Source organism: Balaenoptera borealis, assembly GCF_965194805.1.
Source record: "Balaenoptera borealis genome assembly, chromosome: 8".
In the NCBI taxonomy this organism is placed as follows: Eukaryota; Metazoa; Chordata; class Mammalia; order Artiodactyla; family Balaenopteridae; genus Balaenoptera; species Balaenoptera borealis.
In genome coordinates, this window is record NC_138865.1 from 89,924,916 (window position 1) to 89,950,968 (window position 26,053).

The window sequence follows — 26,053 nt, forward strand, 5'->3', positions numbered from 1 at the left end:
GAGAGTAGGAGTCTCATCCTAATCATCTGTCTTCCTAGAGGTGTGTTCTTTCTTCCTTCACAGGTGACAACACAATGTTCTTTTCTAGTAAAAGGTGTGTGTTCAGGCCTTATTCTCTGCTTCTAAAATTACTAACTACACAGGCCTTCGCCTCATATCTTCAACTATGGCTCTAGTAGGTCTTTTGCTGTTTGCTGGCCGAGGTGTAACTCTCCTCTGCTCTTAATTCAAAGGCAGCTGGTGGGTGGTTACCACTTCCTTCTCTTGCCACAGTTCTGTTTCATACCTCATTCCCCTAGTCCAGAATGATATGCTACGTTCATTTAGGTTCATCACCATATCTTGGTATCTATGCAACCAACTCACAATGTCTCCTACAGCCACTCTTGCTTTCCAGAGGGAAAGGGTTGAATCCTTTGTCTTGTTCTGCTTGGGGGAGATCACCCTAGATTATCTAATAATCCTTTTTTTCTTTTTGTGCTTTTCGAGTAAATCTAGATTACATTGGTATAACTCTTAGGGCACTCCTCTTTACTCATCTATAAAATAAAGGGTTAGGATCAGGTAATTATCAGTTGCCTTCCAGCGTGAACATTTTATGGTTAATGAATTACGATTCTTTATCATTTGGGGGTATTACATATAAATGTGTTTACTGGATGTGTCCCAACACTTTGTTAATTTGGATTGGAACTGAAAACATACTTCCCCGTAGGTATCTCTCACATGCTACAAGAGTGAAGTTCTTGGGTTAACCCTGTGCAAGCAGTCACATTGCTGAAAAACTCTGTGTGGATATTTGTGAATGGAGAGAGAAATAGCTACCATGAATGCTCGCTCAGTGCTGTACGTGCGCATGTTTACATTATATTGTGTCAGTGTTGCCTCCTAGAGCTGTATAAAGGTTTGTTTTGATTCTCTGTCCAGCATCTAGAACAGGAACTGGCACATCGTAGGTGTTAAAAATACTTGTTGAATGAGTGCATAAATGAATTTTTGAGCATTTTATTATGTGCTAGGCACTGTTACTAAATGTTCTGTTATCTCATTTAACCCTCAAACCTTCTGAGAATGCTATTGTTATACATTTAGGAAACAGGCTCCAAAAGTTAAGCAGCTTCCTCAGAATTACTTAGAGGCTGATTGGCAGAGATAGGACTCGAACTTGTTTGTTTGTTTGTTTGTTTTTTTGGTCTCTGAATTTCATGAAAGAATGAAATGAACTACTGTTCTCTTGTAATACCCACTAGTCAACATAGAATCCAATGAGAAACTGTATAATAGTGTGTTTAGATTGGGGAAAATAAGAAATTCATTTATTTATTTTTTAGCACTCACCATCATAAATACAAGTTTGTCCATTTTTTTCATGGGCTAGGGTGAGGCAGAGTACACACATCTGCTCTGTATATTTACATACCGCCTCTACTCATTGCAGTGGAACAAAACCAAGAAGATCACCTGATAGGAATGGAATTATAATCACTTTGTATATAGCTTTAATAGTACGATCATTCCTTTGTCCTTAAACATACTTCTATAAAGTATCAGCTTTAACGGCTATATAGTGTACCACTTACAATTGTGTCATAATTTATTCTGTCATTGCCCTGTTGTCACTCATATAGGTTGTTTTCAACCATAAAATGCTGTAACAAACATCTGTGTGCTTATATCTTTGCTATCATCTATTGTTTCCTTAGACTAAATTTTAGGAAGTAGAATTAATGAATTAAAAGATATAGACTTTTTAAAGGCTCTTACTATATCTTTGCAAATTATTTTCCAGAAAGAACAGTTTGAAATTGACATGAAGTGACTGTACTCCTTAGGGTTAAATATCCTGAGTTGGAGTTTTGAAGACAAGATAGGGAAGAGGGATGGAGCACAGAGGGGCATATTAAACATTTTTTATAACTTTGAATAGACATAATACAGTCACATTTTTCAAAATTCAAAAAGTGCAAATGGGTTTATAGTGAAGAGTCTCCTTCCACTCCTATCTTCTGGGTACCCAGTTCCCTTCCTTGGAAGTCAGTGTTACCTGTTTTTTATATCCTTCCAGGGAGATACTTTGTAATATTTGCAAGCCAATATATGTATGCATTTTCCTCCCTCCCTCCATTCCTACTTCCTTCCTTCCTTTTTCTAGCACAAATGTTACTATCTCTGTGATGACCTGGATGGGTGGGATGGGGTTGTGTGGGAGGGAGGTCCAAGAGGGAGGGAATAAATGTATACATATAGCTGATTCACTTCACTGTACAGCAGAAACTAACACGACATTGTAAAGCAATTATACTCCAATTTAAAAAAATAAAATTTATATTAAAAAAACAAATACAGTGTTGTGCACTATGTGGATCTTCACTTAATATATCTTCAGGTCGGTCTACATTAGTACATAGAAAACATCGTATTTTTGTGTGTGTGTGTGTGGCTATATGATCTTCCATTTCATAGTGGTGCCATTATTTTACCAGTTCTATTGATAGATGCATAGGAAAAATTACAGTCTAGTATAACTGATTAGGAAATTAATAACCTGTTATGTAAGTATATGTAAGCCACTTTACACATGTACAAGTTTATCTATAAGCTATATTCCTTCTGGGTCAGAGGGTATGTTCATTTGTAATTTTGAAAGTGTTGGGTTGTCCTCCATTTATATGATGAGAGAAGTTATTCTGGGCAATGGGATATTTTACATCAAATGGACTTGAGAGGTACCTACATGGGAATTTTGGACAGTTGAAAGGAGAGCACTGAGAATTGGGGAAAAGATTTCAAAAATGAAGGTAGTAAGGAGTAAAAGAGAAAATTTGCTTGCTTGGCCATTTTATTGAGGACCCTGCTAGTAGCAACCAGTCACATACTAAAGAGATATTCCTTGGATGTTTTTTTAAGAAGCACATACTGGATCTCTCCTGTGTGCCAGGATCTAGGGATGCGGAGATGCTTAAAGCATTAAACTAGTTCCTGACCTGAAGCAGTTCATAGTTTAATGGAGGAAAAAGAATAAACTATTATAAAATGAGGTGCACTACTGTAGTTATTGTACCTTGAAGATGTTAAGTTGAACTAGGTCAAAAAATGAAAACGTGGATATTTAATATTTGATGTAACTTGTAAAATAATAGAATCTTACTATTTAAAGGATTGTTGAGTTTTGGACTAACTTTTCATTTGTTACAGAAGATCCCTACTTCATGAACTCTGGCTATTGGTCATTAAGCCTCTGCTTAAATATCTCTAATGACAGGGAAGTCATAACCTTCTGAGCAGCCAATTCCATTGTAGGGAGGAGCTGTAGTTAGGAAATGATTCTTTATGAAACAAAATTTACCACATGCTGACCTCATGATTTGATTTAGTATTGGAGTAAGATAAATTGACTCAGTTGCTACGTCTATAAAATGAGATTGTCTTCACAGCTATGGTATCTTTCAGATTAAACTTTGCTGAATTAATTCTTTGATTCTCTGACTCATTTACATGGCAGATTGATATTCAAGTAACACATACTGATTAGTTGTTGTATTGGATATTTGTGGGATTTTGTGCCCAGTTCTCCCTCTGTCTCCCCCATCACCATGGCTACAGTTAACAGTAAATATTGTTGACTCTTTTTAAATCTGTTCTTAAACAGATTCCCCAAATCTACTAAGCAATTATCCTGCACTTCTGCAGTTTATTTTGAACCTAAGTGAAGGCCTTTGTAGTAATTGCCCCTATTAAATCTCATCTTGCCATTTAGGCAGCCTTTTCGTAGTGTGCTTTTCTCTGATAACAGTTAACATTATATCAGCTAATTCTGTGGAGCTTTGGAGACTAGAAAATGGAGGTATTGTGAAAACCAAGTGATTGAGAATTTCAAAGTGCCCTCATTCGTTTGTTGAATTATATAAATGATTCTTCTTAAGTGCTTTAAATGTGACAGAAGTAAATGGAATTTATCTGAAGAAATGTTTGGATAAGTCAGGTTTTTGTTTTGAAGCCCAACATTTAGGAGTGAAATGTTATCCAGACTAAAGGAGAGATTACTTTCACAATGTTTGGTGCCGTTATTTTGATAAGCTCACATTGACATTACTGCTGCAGAGCAACCCAGAGGGTGTGGAGTTAGGAAGAACCACTGAATCCTTTGAGGAACAAAGCCCTTAGCAGTAGGCTAGAGGGAGTTGTGGACAAGGGTTTTAGTCTTGTTTATAGAGATATGCAGCATATTTTAAAAAGAGGAAGAGAACCTATGCGGTTCCCTAGACTTGGAAGAGGGAGAAGAGGAGAGGATAGGCCTCCTTGAGATGGGAGTGGAGAGAAGAGAGAAAGGTGGTTTACTCAGAGAAGCTCAAGTAGACCAGTAGACTAGATGGTAAATTGACATTAGTACTGGAAAGGATTTAACTTTGAACTTTTGCCTTTGCCTTTGCCAGCAATGGCATGATCTTCTGCTTTTAAGCTAGCTAAGCAGACTGAATAAAAGGCATTGTGCGTGTTAGTTCCTTTACCTGTCTGTTGGTGTGTATTTGTTATATTTGGAGATACTGACTGTGCTGTAAAGAATAACTGTGCTGTAATAGACAGGGTAAGGGAAAGAAGTGTCATTACCAGCAAAGTCAGAGTGGTGAAAAGATTGGAATCCAGTGTCTGGTGAGAGCAGTCTTCATCCTCCTGTTCCTTTTTAGCTGCTGATCTGTCTTATGTCTTAGCAAGAAAAAAACCTCTGAATCCTTCCAGGGGCCTTTTTTTTATCACAGATACCACTCTTGGAGGAATAATGCTTATTTGGTTTTGAATGTGTTGACTTTGCACTAACAGGTAAGCCAAAGTACGCCCTGGAAGGCAGTTAGAAAAGGAGTTTGGAGCACAAGTGCAAGGAACGGGGAGTTTAGAGATAGATGTGAGCTGCAGCAAAGGGCTGAGTGTGCTGGTGGGCGCAGTGTCATGTGACTGAGACAGAAGGTTGTCAGTGTGTCTCATGTCCTAAAATATTTAGAAAAGAATGAATTCAATCAAAAGGGCATCACTAGTGAATTTCAATGAGATGTTTCAGTCTAGTTCTTGATGGGGGAAGATGGGTGATGGAAGGATAGAGAGACCAAATAATAAGGGTTGAAAAAGGAGAGAGTATTGAAGGGTATGCCTAAAAAGAAGGGTAAGTTGTATAGACAGTCACTTTAGGCCTGGGAAGACAAAGTTTCTGGTACTAATTTTTATTTCATCAACAAGGCTCATAGAAATGCCTGTTCCATATACTATTCACAGGCTGTCTACCTCTCAGTTGTCAGATATAAGGGCTTGTGAATCAACCCTTGGTAGCCCTGGTATTAGGTAGAAGTAATAGTGCCTTGATATGTGACCGCTGGATACACTGAAATGAAGGAATCATGGAAATTTCCTTTACAGATGGGACCAAGAGCCAGAATCTCAACTTGGAATTTATCCCTCTGATACTAGAATATAGTGAAAATGATAACCGCTCTTTTTACTCTTGCCACTTCCCTTGACAGCTAGATGTTTGGTTTCTGACAGTCCTTCATGTCACACCAACATCTTCAAACTCGACAATTCTATGACCTATTCTGCAATATTTGGAAATTCCTACTGCTAATAATTGTATTCCTGGCCTGGGACTGACAGTTTTCTGTGAACACAGTAACTTTTCATTGCAGTGCTGAATCACAGAGAAATCTTTGTGAATACATTTTTTAAAAAATTTTATTTATTTATGGCTGTGTTGGGTCTTCGTTTCTGTGCGAGGGCTTTCTCCAGTTGCGGCAAGTGGGGGCCACTCTTCATCGCGGTGCGCGGGCCTCTCACTATCGCGGCCTCTCCTGTTGCAGAGCGCAGGCTTCAGACGCGCAGGCTCAGTAATTGTGGCTCACAGGCCCAGTTGCTCCATGGCATGTGGGATCCTCCCAGACCAGGGCCCGAACCCGCGTCCCCTGCACCGGCAGGCAGACTCTCAACCACTGCACCACCAGGGAAGCCCCTGTGAATACATTTTAATAGGGATCAAGCTTAAGTTAAATTTTAGTTGCAGGAGAGCTACTAGTGCAAATAGTTAAAGTGATGATTAACTGAGCAATACCTTCCATGCATAGGCAAGTTTGCACATGCATAGGTTGTAACAAGTACATCATGTCTTACCTTTCTGTCTAGAGGCTAGAGTTTTGTGTTTCTGTTCGACCTTGATTGTAACACGAGTGCAGATTTCCAAAATGTTTAAGTGTGGGAAAATGTGCATCTTAGAATTGAGGAAGCTGTGGCTACTAGTAGAGATTGGGGCACAGAAGCAAAAGGTGGCCAAGGTAGGAGAAAGGCACTAAACAGGGAGTTTAGTTCTTACCTTTGCAATCAAGCAGAAAAGTCAACAGGAAGCTGTGCTATTGAAAAGTTTGAGTTACTTCACATATGGATACCACATAGAAAAGAACCACATATACTTATTCAGGTTCATGATGATAATTTACTCACATCCACCTTAGGCTGGGTAGAATATTGTTACAAGTCATTTTGTACTCCTAAGTTTTGGTTTCTTCATTAATAAAATGGTAGAACTGCATTAGAACTAGATAATTTTCAAGGTTTTGTGTGGTTCTGTCAGTCCAGGATTCCACAGTGGAATTTAGGCACTACATTTGGGAATAGGTGTTTCTTTGGTGGCCTACAGATAAAAATCATGTTTGGAACAATGCTATGTATTATATGTGATAATTCTGTATGTTCACATAATTTATATTAGTTTCAGAATATGTTAATGTATCTCATTTGATAATCTCAATGAGATGATGAAATAGGTCAGGAAGGTATTATATTCATTTTGCTGATGAAATGAAACCATTGTGGTTAGCATATTGAATAGTTATTTAAATTTGATGATCTTATTAACACTTGAGATACTAGTCACGAGGATGAAATCTTGCCGCTGAGGAAGAAAACCCTGTCAAAACAGCTTCCCTACCTTCATCTATCTGGCAAATTTACATATTCTCCAGTTCTGACTTGAATATCCTGCAAAGCTTTTCTTGATCTTTCTTATACCTCAGCATATTTGAAGCACTCTGATCAGCCTGCTCAGGACTCTGGATTTGAATGATCCGTTTAATGCCTTACTCATTCACCCTAGTGAACTCCTTAAGTCCAGATACCTTACACCCCACAGCCTACATAGCACCTGGCATATAGAGATGCTCAATGAAAAATTGCAGAATGAAATGAAAGAGCCCAGTTGATGGGCTGGTGTTAAAAGGGTGCTGTGGAGGAGGGGAAACTTGGGCTCTGGGGTGGGAAGAAGACATCTTGTATACTTTTTTTTAGATAGAAGTTTTGCCCTGTACATGGATTTAAAAATTAAAAAAACAAAACAATAACCTAGTTTAATAAAAGGGAGGTAGCTAGGGGTCAGATCTATTAATGAAATAAATTTGGATTTTTACATAATGGGAATTAAAGCTCATGAATTCATGGGAATTTTTAAATTTCTGTTTTGTTTTTTCCCTAAACTATATTACTATATCATACACATTTAACAGCAACTTTACATTTAATTAAGACTGATTTAGAGTACTGCAATCAAATTTTTTAATTCCCTCAAGAAATAAACCCGTACCTGGTTAAGCATTGTGTTATATGATGTTTATATTTATCTAGAGACCTGTTCTTCTTATTGAAAGACTCCTGTTAAGAGAAGCCCTTTTTTAGCACTGACTTTCTCAAACTTGCCATAATGTAATGACCCCTTTTAAAAGAAAAATACAAATGTATTTTTCATAGTAGTTGTATAGACATGAAAGTAGATATAAAATCTTTGTCTTTGGCTCATTGACAACTATAAACCAAGTCTGCAAATTAAATATAAAGACAATTATACAAAGCCAAAAAATTCAAATTAATACAGTTATTCAGTGTGACGGATGATATTTAGGTTTCACAGTAGAAAAAAATAGCCTTGGGTCTGATTCCATTTTAAATCTGTTTCTATGTTTTAACTTCAGTGATACTGAAAGCTGCAAGTGCTGATTCTCAGATGTAATGTTGTGCAAGGTGGTATTAATTTCTTCAAGGCTTTGTAAGTTCAGGTTTTTCAGACCTCATACCTAACCTAACACTTGCCCGCACACATTCCTCAAATACCAATTTTAATGAGATGTCAATTGTTATGTTCACTTGCTGATGAGGTTAACATTATGACATTATTGAAATCTTTGTTAAATGGCTCTCTAACACAATTAATGCTGGAAGTGAGAATGGAAAAATGTCACTGCATACTTACAACCACATTTACTGCTAATGAACTTTTGCAGATTGTACTACAGAGGTAGGACCCATGTGGTACTTGTAGCGTGTATTTGGTATTGGCTTTTGAAAATACCATGAATATACCATGGCTATATCACCATATGGTCTGATGATTCAAGTTCCCTGTACTTTTCACTCTTTAAATTACAGTTACTATGAAACCCTTGCTCGTAGAGTGTGCCATGAGGACATTTGAAGGAGATCTTAACCTAGCTGAAGAAGCAGCAGTGAAAGCCTACTGACAGTACTTGTTTAGATAGCAGTTACTCATGATCCAGAATGTTTTTCATCTTAGATTATCTTTTAAATAAAAATATTTAAAAAAATTTTTGTACACAATTTTAGACTCCCCTTCTTCTCCCAACATATTTGTGACCTCCTGTTTGGGAAACACCACTTTGGCCAAAAAAAAAATTTTTCTTTTTTTTTTTTTTTGGCCGCGCTGCGCAGCACGTGGGATCTTAGTTCCCTGACCAGGGATCGAACTTGCACCCCCACTGCAGTGGAGGCACCCAGTCTTAACCACTGGACCACCAGACCAGGGAAGTCCCTGGCAAATATTTTTCTTTCTTTTAAAGAAATTTTTTAAATTTTATCTTTTTATTTATTTTTTTAACATCTTTATTGGAGTATAATTGCTTTACAGTGGTGTGTTAGTTTCTGCTGTATAACAAAGTGAATCATCTATACATAGACATATATCCCCATATCCCCTCCCTCTTGCGTCTCCCTCCCACACTCCCTATCCCACCCCTCTAGGTGGTCACAAAGCAACAAGCTGATCTCCCTGTGCTATGCGGCTGCTTCCCACTAGCTAGCTATTTTACATTTGGTAGTGTATATATGTCCATACCACTCTCTCACTTCGTCCCAGCTTACCCTTCCCACTCCCTGTGTCCTCAAGTCCATTCTCTATGTCTGCGTCTTTATTCCTGTCCTGCCCCTAGGTTCTTCATATCCATTTTTTTTTTTTTTAGATTCCATATATATGTGTTAGCATACAGTATTTGTTTTTCTCTTTCTGACTTACTTCACTCTGTATAGCAGACTCTAGGTCCATCCACCTCACTATAAATAACTCCATTTCGTTTCTTTTTATGGCTGAGTAATATTCCATTGTATATATGTGCCACATCTTCTTTATCCATTCATCTGTCAATGGACACTTAGGTTGCTTCCATGTCCTGGCTATTGCAAATAGAGCTGCAGTGAACATTGTGGTACATGATTCTTTTTGAATTATGGTTTTCTCAGGGTATATGCGCAGTAGTGGGATTGCTGGGTCATATGGTCGTTCTATTTTTAGTTTTTTAAGGAACCTCCATACTGTTCTCCATGGTGGCTGTATCAATTAACATTCCCACCAACAGTGCAAGAGGGTTCCCTTTTCTCCACACTCTCTCCAGCATTCATTGTTTGTAGATTTTTTGATGATGGCCATTCTGACTGGTGTGAGATGATAGCTCATTGTAGTTTTGATTTGCATTTCTCTGATGATTAGTGATGTTGAGCATCCTTTCATGCGTTTGTTGGCTATCTGTATATCTTCTTTGGAGAAATGTCTGTTTAGGTCTTCTGCCCATTTTTGGGTTGGGTTGTTTGTTTTTTTGATATTGAGCTACATGAGCTGCTTATAAATTTTGAAGATTAATCCTTTGTCAGTTGCTTCATTTGCAAATATTTTCTCCCATTGTGAGGGTTGTCTTTTTGTCTTGTTTATGGTTTCCTTTGCTGTGCAAAAGCTTTTAAGTTTCATTAGGTCCCATTTGTTTTTTTTTTTTTGTTTCTATTCCATTTCTCTAGGAGGTGGGTCAAAAAGGATCTTGCTGTGATTTATGTCATGGAGTGTTCTGCCTATGTTTTCCTCTAAGAGTTTAATAGTGTCTGGCCTTACATTTAGGTCTTTAATCCATTTTGAGTTTATTTGTGTGTGTGGTGTTAGTGTTCTAATTTCATTCTTTTACATGTAGCTGTCCAGTTTTCCCAGCACCACTTATTGAAGAGGCTGTATTTTCTCCATTGTATATTCTTGTCTCCTTTATCAAAAATAAGGTGACCATATGTGCGTGGGTTTATCTCTGGGTTTTCTATCTTGTTCCATTGATCCATATTTCTGTTTTTGCACCAGTACCATATTGTCTTGATTACTGTAGCTTTGTAGTATAGTCTGAAGTCAGGGAGCCTGATTCCTCCAGCACCATTTTTCTTTCTCAGGATTCCTTTGGTTATTTGGGGTGTTTTGTGTTTGAATTGTGGAATTTTTCGTTCTAGTTCTGTGAAAAATGCCATTGGTAGTTTGATAGGGATTGCATTGAATCTGTAGATTGCTTTGGGTAGTATAGTCATTTTCACAATGTTCATTCTTCTAATCCAAGAACATGGTATATCTCTCCATCTCTTTGTATCATCTTTAATTTCTTTCTTCAGTGTCTTATAGTTTCCTGCATACAGGTCTTTTGTCTCCTTAGATAGGTTTATTCCTAGGTATTTTATTCTTTTTGTTGCGATGGTAAATGGGAGTGTTTCCTTAATTTCTCTTTTACATTTTTCATCATTAGTGTATAGGAATGCAAGAGATTTCTGTGCATTAATTTTGTATCCTGCTACTTTACCAAATTCATTGATTAGCTCTAGTAGTTTTCTGGTAGCCCCTTTAGGATTATCTATGTATAGTATCATGTCATCTGTAAACAGTGACAGCTTTACTTCTTTTCTGATTTGGATTCCTTTTATTTCTTTTTCTTCTCTGATTGCTGTGGCTAACACTTCCAAAACTATGTTGAATAATAGTGGTGAGAGTGGGCAACCTTGTCTTGTTCCTGATCTTAGTGGAAATGGTTTGTTTTTCACCGTTGAGAATGATGTTGGCTGTGGGTTTGTCATATATGGCCTTTATTATGTTGAGGTAAGTTCCCTCTGTGCCTACTTTCTGGAGTGTTTTTATCATAAATGGGTGTTGAATTTTGTCAAAAGCTTTTTCTGCATCTATTGAGATGATCATATGGTTTTTATCCTTCAGTTTGTTAATATGGTGTATCACATTGATGGATTTGCGTATAATAAAGAATCCTTGCATTCCTGGGATAAACCCCACTTGATCATGGTGTATGATCCTTTTAATGTGCTGTTGGATTCTGTTTGCTAGTATTTTGTTGAGGATTTTTGCATCTATGTTCATCAGTGATATTGGCCTGTAGTTTTCTTTCTTTGTAACATCTTTGTCTCGTTTTGGTATCAGGGTGATGGTGGCCTCGTAGAATGAGTTTGGGAGTGTTCCTCCCTCTGCTATATTTTGGAAGAGTTTGAGAAGGATAGGTGTTAGCTCTTCTCTAAATGTTTGATAGAATTTGCCTGTGAAGCCATCTGGTCCTGGGCTTTTGTTTGTTGGAAGATTTTAAATCACAGTTTTATTTTCAGTGCTTGTGATTAGTCAGTTTATATTTTCTGTTTCTTCCTGGTTCAGTCTTGGAAGGTTGTGCTTTTCTGAGGATTTGTCCATTTCTTCCAGGTTGTCCATTTTATTGGCATATAGTTGCTTGTAGTAATCTCTCATGATCCTTTGTATTTCTGCAGTGTCAGTTGTTCTCCTTTTTCATTTCTAATTCTATTGATTTGAGTCTTCTCCTTTCTTTTCTTGATGAGTCTGGGTAACGGTTTAATCAATTTTGTTTACCCTCTCAAAGAACCAGCTTTTAGTTTTATTGATCTTTGCTATCATTTCCTTCATTTCTTTTTCATTTATTTCTGATCTGATCTTTATGATTTCTTTCCTTCTGCTAACTTTAGGGGGTTTCTTGTTCTTTTTTCTCTAATTGCTTTAGATGTAAGGTTAGGTTGTTTATTTGAGATGTTTCTTGTTTCTTGAGGTAGGGTTGTATTGCTCTAAACTTCGTCTTAGAACTGCTTTTGCTGCATCCCGTAAGTTTTGGGTCATCGTGTTTTGTTTTGTTTTTTTTTTTAAAGAGTTGCCTCAAGAAACTTTATTATGTTGTTTGGTCTGTTGAATGGAAATTGTTACTTTTTTTTTTTATTAATTAATTTATTTATGGCTGTGTTGTGTCTTCGTTTCTGTGCGAGGGCTTTCTCTAGTTGTGGCAAGCGGGGGCCACTCTTCATTGTGGTGCGTGGGCCTCTCACTATCGCGGCCTCTCTTGTTGTGGAGCACAGGCTCAGTAATTGTGGCTCACGGGCCCAGTTGCTATGCGGCATGTGGGATCTTCCCAGACCAGGGCTCGAACCCGTGTCCCCTGCGTTGGCAGGCAGATTCTCAACCACTGCACCACCAGGGAAGCCCGGTCATCGTGTTTTCATTGTCATTTGTTTCTAGGTATTTTTTGATTTCCTCTTTGATTTCTTCAGTGATCTCTTGGTTATTTAGTAGTGTATTGTTCAGCCCCCATGTGTTTGTATTTTTTACAGATTTTTTCCTGTAATTGATATCTAGTCTCATAGCATTGTGGTCGGAAAAGATACCTGATATGACTTCAATTTTCTTAAATTTACCAATGCTTGATTTGTGACCCAAGATATGATCTATCCTGGAAAATGTTCCATGAGTACTTGAGAAGAAAGTGTATTCTGTTGTTTTTGGATGGAATGTCCTATAAATATCAATTAAGTCCATCTTGTTTAATATATCATTTAAAGCTTGTGTTTCCTTATTTATTTTCATTTTGGATGATCTGTCCATTGGTGAAAGTGGGGTGTTAAAGTCCCCTATTATTATTGTGTTACTGTTGATCTCCCCTTTTATGGCTGTTAGCATTCGCCTTATGTGTTGAGGTGCTCCTATGTTGGGTGCATAAATATTTACAATTGTTATATCTTCTTCTTGGATTGATCCCTTGATCATTATGTAGTGTCCTTCTTTGTCTCTTGTAATAGTTTTTGTTTTAAAGTCTATTTTGTCTGATATGAGAATTGCTACTCCAGCTTTCTTTTGATTTCCATTTGCATGGAATATCTTTCCCTCCCCTCACTTTCAGTCTGTATGTGTCCCTAGGTCTGAAGTGGGTCTCTTGTAGACAGCATATATACAGGTCTTGATTTTTGTATCCATTCAGCCAGTCTATGTCTTTTGCTTGGAGCATTTAATCCATTTACATTTAAGGTAGTTATTGATGTGTATGTTGCTATTACCATTTTCTTAATTGTTTTGGGTTTGTTAGAGTAGGTCTTTTCCTTCTCCTGTGTTTCCTGCCTACAGAAGTTTCTTTAGCATTTGTTTTATAGCTGGTTTGGTGGTGCTGAATTCTCTTAGCTTCTGCTTGTCTGTAAAGGTTTTAATTTCTTCGTGAAATCCGAATGAGATCCTTGCTGGTAGAGTAATCTTGGTTGTAGGTTTTTCCCTTTCATCACTTTAAATATGTCCTGTGACTCCCTTCTGGCTTGCAGAGTTTCTGCTGAAAGATCAGCTGTTAACCTTTTGTGGGGATTTCCTTGTATGTTATTTGTTGTTTTTCCCTTGCTGCTTTTAATATTTTTTCTTTGTATTTAATTTTTGATAGTTTGATTAATATGTGTCTTGGCGTGTTTCTCCTTGGATTTACCCTGTATGGCACTCTCTGCGCTTCCTGAACTTGACTATTTCCTTTCCCATATTAGGGACGTTTTCAACTATAATCTCTTCAAATATTTTCTCAGTCCCTTTCTTTTTTCTCTTCTTCTTCTGGGACCCCTATAATTCAAATGCTGGTGCGTTTAATGTTGGCCCAGAGGTCTCTGAGACTGTCCTCAATTCTTTTCATTCTTTTTTCTTTATTCTGCTCTGCAGTAGTTATTTCCACTATTTTATCTTACAGGTCACTTATCTGTTTTTCTGCCTTAGTTATTCTGCTATTGAGTCCTTCTAGAGAATTTTTAATTTCATTTATTGTGTTGTTCGTCACTGTTTGTTTGCTCTTTAGTTCTTCTAGGTCCTTGTTAAACGTTTCTCGTATTTTCTCCATTCTATTCCCAAAATTTTGGATCTTTACTATCATTATTCTGAATTCTTTTTCAGGTAGACTGCCTATTGCATCTTCATTTGTTTGGTCTTGTGGGTTTTTACCTTGCTTCTTCATCTGCTGTGTGTTTCTCTGTCTTCTCATTTTGCTTAACTTACTGTGTTTGGGGTCTCCTTTTCGCAGGCTGCAGGTTCGTAGTTCCCATTGTTTTTGGTGTCTTCCCCCAGTGGTTAAGGTTGGTTCAGTGGGTTGCGTAGGCTTCCTGGTGGAGGGGACTGGTGCCTGTGTTCTGGTGAATGTGGCTGGATCTTGTCTTTCTGGTGGGCAGGACCACGTCCGGTGGTGTGTTTGGGGTGTCTGTGACCTTATTATGATTTTAGGCAGCCTCTCTGCTAATGGGTGGGGTTGTGTTCCTGTCTTGATAGTTGTTTGGCATAGGGTGTCCAGCGCTGTAGCTTGCTGGTCGTTGAGTGGAACTGGGTCTTAGCATTGAGATGGAGACCTCTGGAAGAGCTTTTGCCATTTGATATTACGTGGAGCCGGGAGGTCTCTGGTGGACCAATGTCCTGAACTCGGCTTTCCCACCTCAGAGGCACAGGCCTGACACCTGACCGGAGCATGAAGACCCTGTCAGCCACACAGCTCAGACGAAAAGGGAGATAAAAAGAAAGAGAAAGAAAACAATAAAATAAAATAAAGTTATTAAAATAAAAAATAATTATTAAAAATAAAAAAATTAAAGAGTAACTTTAAAAAAAGAAGAGAGCATCCAAACCAAAAAACAAATCCACCAATGATAGATAACAAGCACTAAAAACTATACTTAAAACAAAACAAAACAAAAAAGCAAAAACGGACAGACAGAACCCTAGGACAAATGGTAAAAGCAAAGCTATACAGACAAAAATCACACAAAGAAGCATACACACACTCACAAAAAGAGAAAAAGGAAAAAAATATATATATCATTGCTTCCAAAGTCCACCGCCTCAATTTTGGGATAACTCATTGTCTATTCAGGTATTCCACAGATGCAGGGTACATCAAGTTGATTGTGGAGATTTAATCCGCTGCTCCTGAGGGTGCTGGAAGAAATTTCCCTTTCTCTTCTTTGTTCACACAGCTCCTGGGGTTCAGCTTTGGATTTGGCCCCGCCTCTGCGTGTAGGTCACCTGAGGGCGTCTGTTCTTCGCTCAGACAGGACGGGGTAAAAGGAGCAGCTGATTCGGGGGCTCTGGCTCACTCAGGCCAGGGGGAGGGAGGGGTACGGAATGCAGGGTGAGCCTGCAGCAGCAGAGGCCAGTGTGACGTTGCAACAGCCTGAAGTGCCATGTAGTCTCCCAAGGAAGTTGTCCCTGGATCATGGGACCTTGCCAGTGGCGGGATGCACAGGGTCTTGGGAGGGGAGGTGTGGATAGTGACCTGTGCTTGCACACAGGCTTCTTGGTGGCTGCAGTAGCAGCCTTAACATTTCATGTCCATCTCTGGTGTCCACGCTGATAGCCGCAGCTCGCACCCATCTCTGGAGCTTGTTTAAGTGGTGCTCTGAATCCCCTCTCCTCGCACACCCTGAAACAATGGTCTCTTGCCTCTTAGGCAGTTCCAGACTTTTTCCCGGACTCCCTCCTGGCTAGCTGTGGCGCACTAGCCCCCTTCAGGCTGTGTTCACACAGCCAACCCCAGTCCTCTCCCTGGGATCTGACCTCCGAAGCCTGAGCCTCAGCTCCCAGCCCCCACTCGTCCTGGCCAGCGGGTGAGCAGACAAGCCTCTCAGGCTGGTGAGTGCTGGTTGGCACCGATTCTCTGTGCGGGAATCTCTCCACTTTGCCCTCTGCATCCCTGTTGCTGCGCTCTCCTCCGTGGCTCCGCAGCTTCCCTCCTGCCATACCCCGTCTTAGCCAGTGAAGGGGCTTCCTAGTGTGTGGAAACTTTTCCTCCTTCACAGCTCCCTCCCAGAGGTGCAGGTCCTGTCCCTATTCTTTTGTCTCTGTTTTTTCTTTTGCCCTACTCAGGTATGTGGGGAGTTTCTTGCCTTTTGGGAAGTCTGAGGTCTTCTGCCAGCATTCAGTAGGTGTTCTGTAGGAGTTGTTCCACATGTAGATGTATTTCTGATGTATTTGTGGGGAGGAAGGTGATCTCCACGTCTCACTCCTCTGCCATCTTGAAGGTCTCCCTTGCAGATATTTTGCTGATCACTGTCTAGGAGTACAGGATTCAAAGATGGGAAAATAAAACAAATTTTAAAAACTTGGCCCTCCTTAATGTAATGAGAGACACTTTAACGGCAAAGTGTAAATAGATTGATTTGTGCTAACCTAAAGGTATGCAAAGAGGGCTATGGGAAAAAATTGAAAGGAGTCACCCAGTTGTCTTATGGATAGGGGAGAGGTTTAGATCACATCATGGAAAAGACCTTGTTTGAATAGGGTCTTAAAAGACGAGAGGGTGGGTTTCAACTAGGAAGAGAGATAGTATGTGTAAAGACCAAGGTCATGAAAGACATGATTATTATAATGATGAGATGTGTATGGCCCAGGATAGCATTTGTAATGTGAGCAGTAAGTTGGAACCCCAAAGTAGAAGTTTTAATTGTTAGACCCACTGTTTAGCTCTTATTTCATATACTCTAAGGGAGCCATGAAGATCGTAGAACAGGGAGAGGTATTCATGGCAGTATTTTTATATGTAGCAATTACCACAGTGTATTGTAATGTTCTCCTTCACTGGTTGTTGGAGCTCCTCAAGGGCTATGACCATGAGTTACAAATCTTTGTATACTAAGCTTTTGGTAGAGCAGCTGTTAAAGCTAATGCTTAGAAAACATTGGTTGAATGACTAATCATGAGTAAAGAGGATTTGGGAGAGAATAATGACAATCTCCTGTGGTGGTTTTAATTTCTTGTGGGTGATAGACCACTTTGTGGTTCTGTTGAAAGCAATAAGCCTTCTCCTTGAAAAGGTAAATACGTACAACATTTGGCCTACAGTTTCATGGGATCCTTGTATCCCTGAAGCCAGTCCGTGGATTCCTGGTTCAGAATCCCTCCTTAGGCAATTATACCCAGGGAACCTACAATCACCACCAAACCTCACCATGAATAAACTACTGTCTCTTTTAACAGTCTTTTAAATGTTAGATTATAACTGTATCTTTTTCTTATACTTTTCTTGAATTCTCTTCATGCTTGGGAGGATTTAGTTCAAAGAACTGAATTATCTATGGAGAAAGAAAAGAATTTTTATAATGATTAAGGTAAAACTTTCCTGGTCTGTAAAGATAATAGACAAGCATGCTAATTAAGCTAGCAACCAGGAAGCAGCTGCTTAAGGTAATGCTGATGTTCCTTGAGTTTGGGTTTAGCAAGTGAGTTAGGGGTCCTCAAGACCATCCTCCGGCTTGATGATTTGCTAGAAGAACGCATAGGACCCAGAAAAGCTGTTATACTCATGGTTTTTATTTATTATAGTGGAAAGATACATATTAAAATCATCTAAAGGAAAAGGGAAGGCTCATGGGGCAAAGTCCAGGAGAAACCCAGTACAAGGTTCCAGATGTCCTCTCCCAGTGCAGTAGCACAGGTGCACTTCATAGCTTAGCAATGATGTATGACAGCACATGTGAAGTGTTGCCAACCAGGGAAGCTCACCAGAGCCTTGGTGTCCAGGGTTTTCATTGGGGCTCAGTCACAAAGGGTTTGCAGCATTCTTATCAGGGAGAATATTTCAAGGTGTCAAGAGCTCATCTCCCAGGAACTGGCCAAGGGCCAGTCCTGAAGACAGGCCTTTCTTGGGGATGTGCAAGGTTTGATCAACTTGGGCCTGCTGAGTGAACCCTTTCCTGCACACCAAGTTAGCTGTTCAGAGTTAGCTAGCTTTCTTCTGGCCTGCCCACCTAGCCACTCTTTTTCTAGTTACAGTAGACCTCTCATCACAGATGGCCATTCTGCAAACCTGGACTCTTCCTTTGCCCTTGCCAACATGTAATTGTAAAGTTTGATTGGACTCAAGGACATATGTGTGCTTTGTTGTTCCATGAGATCCTAGTGATCTGTCACTCATTCAGCACTTTTTGAATGTTGCTGTGTACCAGGCCTAGTTCTAGATGTGGATCATGAGGGAGAGGAAAAAATAACAGTTATGGTAAGCAGTGTATGCTTTGGGGAACACTTAATCTTGTTGGAGAGCTTAGTGAAAGGTTGTGTGTGTGTATGGGAAGGTGCTGGTGATAATTAGAAGACTTCCCTTAAGTTGAGTATAAAGATCAAATAGATAAAAGTGGGCATGGAGCTAGTGTTTCTCCAGTCATTTCTGTAGCCAGTTGCCTGTGTGATTGGAGCACATATGTATTGTTACCTTGCTTATGAGAAAGTACCCTAATCCTAGTTAGAAGATACATGTCTTTTGGGGGTTTGCAAAGGAGAAAGGAATGTCTGGCTCAATACAAATCTATTTCCATTACTCCATTACCATAAACTTACCCTGACATTTCCAGCCTACAGTGAGGAGGTGGTAGTATTTTCACATTGCTCCCCAGTCGGGGGAATATATGAATGCCTACTTTTGGACTGATAAGAATAAGTATAACCTTTATAAATTTCAGTGTACTTTGTTTCAAATGGGAGGCCAAATGCTTGCCTTACATTGATGAAATTGCACGTAACAGTTTTTCTATACTTGGAAGCCAAAAGTTTTAGGAAAAAGCCTGGGTCCAAATTTCAACATGTTTGGCTCCTACATATGTGTGCTTCTTAACAGAATTTGGAACTTCTCAGATTAACAAAGAGTTTGGTTTTTTGAACAGAGCAAAGAAATTGTATAATTATAATAGAATCAGGAATGTTATTAGTACAGAGAATATGGGATAATTTAACATTGTTAACCTTGAGAATTTTTTCTGATAGGATCTTTTCTTTTCCCCCCAGCATTACAGTGTTTCTGCCACCTTTGTACAAAAGACAATTTTACTTGTGTCACAGATGGGCTCTGCTTTGTCTCTGTCACAGAGACCACAGACAAAGTTATACATAATAGCATGTGTATAGCTGAAATCGACCTAATTCCACGAGACAGGCCATTTGTATGTGCACCATCTTCAAAAACTGGGTCTGTTACTACAACATATTGCTGCAATCAGGACCATTGCAATAAAATAGAACTCCCAACTGTTGGTAAGTTGTTGTATAAGTTTTTTCTTGATACTACAAGAAAAGCTCTTAGACTATGATTTTAGAGCTGGAAGGGATCTTAGAAATTGTCTACCCCAGTTTATTCAGTATAGAGGCAAGAAGTAACTTGTCCAAAGTACTAGAGTTATAAGGGTAGCCAAGATCCTGACTCCTGCGTGTGTGTTGTTTGAGAAGGTGGTTCCAAGATACTTTCTCTGAGGTCTGTTGTGCCTAAAAGGGTAGCCTCCTTTAGAGAATCCTGATAAAGCCCACCATAGCAATATGTCCTCAGAGTATCCCTACTTTGTCCTCAGAGTGAAATTTTTTCCTTGTATAATGCTCCAGCCTTTTAAAGCAGTCAGTAATGGGCAGGAATTGAGAGCAGCACTGAACAGTCCAGGTGCCTTCATTTTGTAATATCACCTTGCCTTATGATCTTTATGTATAAATTATTATATACGATTTCTAGGTTTTTGGTCCTTCACCATAGTTTATATTTTAAAATGTCCTGGAAGAGCCAGGGATTTGAAAGCTTCATAAATGCTTAGGATTAGATTAATTCTAAGGTTCTGATTTAAGATGCCAGTCTGAGCTCATCTGTTTAACTCTTCTGGCACTTTCCCCAAATCCAAAATACCTACTATAATAATCAAAGGAATACAAAAATGACGAAAACCTATATTAATGCTAAGAGAATTAATGGAAGAAATGCCACCCACATGCCTATAGTTGTGAGGAACTCTGCAGTTTATAGTGCAGATTGTAACAGACTAGTGAAGAACTGACTAACTATAGGAAAAGAAGTAGGTGAAAGACCCTCTTGCAGAATCCCACCAATACCTTAAGCTGAGGGGCTGGGTGTGAGGCTAGGCTACAGGGGCAAACTCTCAATTCTCCTTTAGGAAGCATCTGCTTTCAGTGCTCACTTTCCACTCAGAGTTGGTCTAGGCATCATGCTAATTAAAGTAGGAAGCACTGCTGTAGCTCAGAGGAAAAGGGCCAGTCCTGCCAGTTGTAAAAGGAAGGCAGTCCTCCACCTAGTTCGAGTGATAACAGCAAAGTAAAACCAAATCTTCAGCATGATAGAGAAGGTCCCTATGGCAAAGCTCTGTCAGACTGTAATTTTTCTGACTTTTTTTTTTTTAATTTTTTCTGACTTTTAATAGGTATCTGCAATTCTAATATGACAAGGTGAATGATAATTCCAGAATTCCCCATTTCCATTGTTTGAAATGGCTTGAAATATCAGAATGGAGACTCACAAAACCTTATGAAGAGCTCACTTTATTTTTAATGCTAAAATACACAAATACCTCATTCCCAGGTCCCTGATAATCAGACAGCAAAAAAATTTACCAAATGGAAAGATTCCATGGTTCAAAAGAAGTGAACTGAACTGGATAAATGAGAGTAGATGTCATCCTATGAAATACACTTACAACATGTTAGGGAAGAACTTTCAGACAGTCCAAGGTCTGTTTTCAGTTGTTCACAATGAAATGAGAACATTTCACAGTTGTTAAGATCGCTTTCAGATGAAAAGCTCAATTGATGAATTATTTTAAAAAATGCAGTATTGAAAGTGAACAGCAGACTGGATGTTGTAACTTTATTGTCAAGTGTGAGACAAGCTTAAAGCAAGACAAACTTGAGAAATTGTGTTACAATTCAGAGAAAAAGACAGTTGGTGAGCAAATTAAGAGACATAGAGGACAGATCTAGGTGATCCAATATGCTTAGAAAAACCAGAAACCAGAAAAAGGCAAAAGGACAGAAGAGAGAAGAAATACTATGTAAAATTAATGAAAAAATACTTAACCAAATATATATAATGAAAAAACTATCAGTTTTCAAGAATAAAGAAAAATTGTGCACACATTCAGCACAAGTGAACACTGGTTACCTATAAAAGGAAAAAAAAAGTTCAGATTTTTTGCTTTTTTTAAATACCAGAAGGCAATGGAATATCATACATTGCTTGTTACCCAAAATTCTTTAGATGAGCCAAGATTTTTCATATATAAAGGCAACAAGCATCTTTAGATAATTAAGTATTCAGTGTATAAGGACCCATATACTCTTTCTGAAAGGAATTACTAGAATTAGGATTCTTTATCATATGAAATCAATCCAAATAAAGATCTCAAGAATGATAAAGATGTGATGTGAAAGAAAGGGTGGTGAGCCATGAACCAGCACGTGTCAGAATGAATGCCAAAATAGTTGTAATTAATGTTTCTGAAACAATGCAAATTGTTAATTGTTAAAAGAGATTATAAAAAAAAAGTCTTTAATTAAAAGTCTAAGTGATTAAAATAAACTAGAAAGTATACACATGCAAACTCTATTAAAAAAAAGAGGATATATTTTTGCATGAAAAAAAATTGGTGGAGATATATACACAGGTGAGTTTGGGGGGGATGGTGAGGCTGTAGTTCATTTTTTAAAAAATTTTGCTCATCTGTATTTATACTTTTTAATTTTTTTTCCTGCTATGAGCATATACTAGCCTTGGAATAAGAAGATAAGCTAAACTACTTTAAAAAAAAAAAAAGAAAAAAGAAGACAGTGACTTAAGAAATATTTAATGGGAGTTGTTCCAGATTATTGGTTCTTCCATTAAAGATCTGAGAGGGCTAAGTGGGGTGGGGGGTGGTCCTACAGTGTTTGTGGTAGCTGGCCTTGTTATTTAGGGGATGGCTCAAGACTTCAGGAAGACTAAGTGGATGTTGACAGAGCTGGTGATCATAAAAGGAGAGCCAATGGGAGAAGATTAAATGCTTCACTTGTTACGGGTTTGAGCTCTATGAGCTGCTGTAAAGAGGCTCTGACTAATGGTGGTAGTGGCCAACTGCAGGAAATGTGGAGGATTTAGGAAATTGTGGATGCCGCCTACAGTGTTATTGTTGTTGATGTTTATTTCACTTGAGGCCCTTTTCCAGGAAAGCCATCATCTGGCCTTGGTCCTGTCGAACTGGCAGCTGTCATTGCTGGACCAGTATGCTTCGTCTGCATCTCACTCATGTTGATGGTCTATATCTGCCATAACCGCACTGTCATTCACCATCGAGTGCCAAATGAAGAGGATCCTTCATTAGATCGCCCCTTTATTTCAGAGGGTACTACGTTAAAAGATTTAATTTATGATATGACAACATCGGGTTCTGGATCAGGTAATGTATTTGTTTTTTTCTTTTTCCTAAGATGTCTTTTTAAAATTAACTGTGTTATTTATTAGTTGGCTAAGCCAGTTGGCTTAGTATGTTAAAACTTGGGATAGTGTGAATACTACTCCAGCGTTGAACCTAATAAAGGTCTTTAAGCTAGGTCTGTATCTGACCACGGCTAGTTTAGTAAGGACAAATAGAATTGACTGACTTATTTGAGCAGTAAAAGTAAGTCACCTTCACATTTGTGTAACTTTGAAAACATTCTCACCTTCTCATGACTCTGTGAGAATAAAGACAGTTATTCCTCTGTAGCTGAGGCCGAAGTTCACAGATGTTCAAATAATCTGCAGTTTACCCATTCTCTTCAGGACTGTTTAGCAGCTTTATTTTTGTATTGAAAGCAGGCATGACAGAGAGTGTGTTTGGAATTGTGAAGGTTATTTGCTTTTTCAACATTAAATTGCTGTCTCTGGCTCAGGCCTAGTTTTTTATTAAACTAATGTTTAGTCATTTTCTCACTTTAGAAAAAAGTCTGACCACCTTTTTATTTAATATAGCTTTATGGATCCATGGCCCTTCTGATATTTGCTTTTCTCAGTTCTCTTTGATTTTTGTGGGATCAGAAATAGATTATCTAATTACCTGAAGCAAATTTTGGCATAGCAATCAGTGCTTCATATTTAAATCAAAAAGGGATTTATTTTTTACTTTTTCTTACATGTGCTTTGGAAGGATACTAAGAGAAGAAGACTCCTATCCTCTACAGTATTGTAATTTGACACTTAATTCCTAGCCAGGAATTAAGAGATCTAGATTCCAGTGCAAGCTTTGTCACTGATTGGCTGTCTGATCTTGGTTAAACCATGTTTTCTCCTTGGGCTTCTGTTTCCTCATCAGAAATATGGGACAGATACTGCTGATAATAATACTTAAAGTGGTTTGTTAGGACTTTTAAATGAGATGTACTGTCCTTTAAAAAGCATAAATTAACTTCAAATAAGGGCTAGATTCACAGATAAAAAGATTTTAAAAATATGTATAATGAAAATTTCATGAATTTTATAATCAAGTGATTAAAGGAACTTTGTTTTTTTAAATTAATTAATTAATTAATTTTATTTTTTGGCTGCGTTGGGTCTTTGTTGCTGTGCACAGGCTTTCTCTAGTTGTGGCGAGTGGGGGCTACTCTTCATTGCGGTGGCTTCTCTTGTTGCGGAGCACGGGCTCTAGGCGCGTGGGCTTCAGTAGTTGTGGCACGCGGGCTCAGTAGTTGTGGAGCACGGGCTTAGTTGCTCCATGGCATGTGGGATCTTCCCGGACCAGGGCTCGAACCCTTGTCCCCTGCATTGGCAGGCAGATTCTTAACCACTGCGCCACCAGGGAAGTCCCTGAAGGAACTTTAAAGCAGAAATTGTGACTGGGGAAGGAATATGACTCTGAAGCACAAAATCACATCTGATGATACAGAAAGTTCACATAATGACAAATGTCTTTAAGGGAATGAAGGTATATTCATGTATATGTATGTATGTTTATTCATTTAAATATGAAGAAACTGATTTCATGACATGAAGTTTTCTTCTGTAGAATTTGGCCGTACGTATTCAGTAAGTGAGTTCTGCCCATGACTGCTAGGATACATACAGGCTTACGGTGGAGCCCGGGTCTCTTAAGGCAGCCTTTAGGGATCCCTGTGACTGTTGTGAGGAGGGAGGCAGTGACTGGCTGGATTGAGATGGAGCAGCCTTATACTGAAGATGTGACAGTCTTTGGGCAGGAGTGGTGGAGGAGTGGAGAGAGATTATTTTAGGGTTCCCCTTTGATTCTGAGTTAGTTCAAAGGGTTCCCAAAGAATATCTGGCTCATTCTAGAAGCTAACCTGGACCAAAAAAGTATGATAAGCAGGGGCCAAAGTCACAGAAAATTAGGGTGGCTTTAGATCATTTGGAATTAATCCCTTGGACCTGCTCTCTTGTTGCCACACTTACACCGAGGGAAATCAAAGCAGCTCATGCCACTTGGCACAGTGGTATGTATCAGGCCTCAAGGAGAGCAAGCCTACCTAAAGGATTAAAAGAAATTGCTGTCTGGATGGCAGTTTGTTTCTGAATAAGAATATATTTATTTACCTTTTAAGATACAGACATGAAGAATGGAATTGTAGTGAAGAATGGAATTGTAGTACAGAATGGAATTGTTCTTTTTCCATTTTATCTATATTTCTAGATCTGTCAGGGACCCAGCTCTATTGTCTGAAAGCTTCTCTCCCTCCTTTTATGCCTCCTTTTACACCCTGCAAAAACTTGTCTGCATTGTTTGCCAGCTCTGTGGCTTTGGGCAGTTAGCTGATGTCTCATGCCTGAGTTATTTCATCTTTAAAATGAAAGTAATGAACCCTGCCCAGTGTACGTTACTGGATTGTTGTGAGGTTCAAATGAAACGAGATGTTTGTGTGAAAGCACTTAAGCACTTGGTAGATTGTAAAGTTATATCCAAATGACAGGTGTTATTCTTATTGAAAAGATATTTGGAAAAAAATCTGATATACAGTATGAATTTGCTGCATTGTACAAAAAAGCTAGTTTAAGGCCTCCTTCCCTGTCATAGTTTATTCTGTGTTAATGGCTTTCAGATTTATCCAGACAAAAGCTGTCTTCTGTTGAATGACAACAGAAAATTCCATTGCTTTTCCTTCTATTTATTATAAGCCTGAATGCCATTTCATGAATGGGACTCATGCCTCTGAGTAAGTCAAATGTCTGTGTATAATATCCTTTTTAGTTCTTTCACTCATTGAGGAAAAGATAAAACATTTTATGTTATGAATTCAAATGTTTATTACTCAGTACTATATGACCATAATTTAGGAAAGGCCCTATCTCTCCCTTTCAAAGACTGTACTTTTAACTTAGGAATTGCAGGGAGACAATGGAGAGATGGGTTCTGGCACCTAGCTCTAAACTTAAAGCTAATTGTATCCCTGTTGCATTTATTTGAATCACAGGTTGTGCATGTGCCCATATTTAAGCTGTCATTAGATTGCAAAGTATGTGGGAACACGCAAATGTGGGCCAGATTTATTTATTTGGTTGTGCTGGGTCTTAGTTGCAGCAGGCAGGCTCCTTAGTTGTGGCACATGGGCTCCCTAGTTGTGGCACTCACGCGGGATACAGCTCCCCAACCAGGGATCGAACCCAGGCCCCCTGCATTGGGAGTGCGGAGTTCCATCCACTGTGCTACCAGGGAAGTCCCCTGTGTGCCAGTTTTTGAGAGTGTGCGTCTCTTAGGCCAATGTTTATTATGTCTCATTCATGCTTATGATCTCTTTAATGCACGCATGTCCTTCAGGTCTTATTTCTGTTGTTCACTGCATGTAAAGGTGCTTGGACCCTGTTGAAGTTTTCTCTCAAGCAGTTCTAAAAGGTACAGAAATAAAGCAGAGAATATAGAGATCTGAATTAGGCCTGTTTAT

At 38.8% G+C, this 26,053-nt stretch overlaps 1 protein-coding gene across 5 annotated transcripts in view; it reads left to right on the plus strand.

Moving 5' to 3' along the window:
• TGFBR1 (transforming growth factor beta receptor 1) overlaps window positions 1–26,053 on the plus strand; it is a 68,037-nt gene that overhangs the window by 15,746 nt on the left and 26,238 nt on the right. For 2 of the 5 annotated variants that reach the window (XM_082404051.1, XM_082404049.1), the window contains exons 2-3: window positions 19,169–19,414; window positions 22,342–22,584. In XM_082404051.1, coding sequence (XP_082260177.1) covers window positions 19,169–19,414; window positions 22,342–22,584 — 489 coding nt within the window. Of the gene's footprint in view, window positions 1–15,888; window positions 16,025–19,168; window positions 19,415–22,341; window positions 22,585–26,053 lie in introns of those variants that run through there. The other 3 variants (XM_082404052.1, XM_082404050.1, XM_082404053.1) reach the window with 2 other exon arrangements.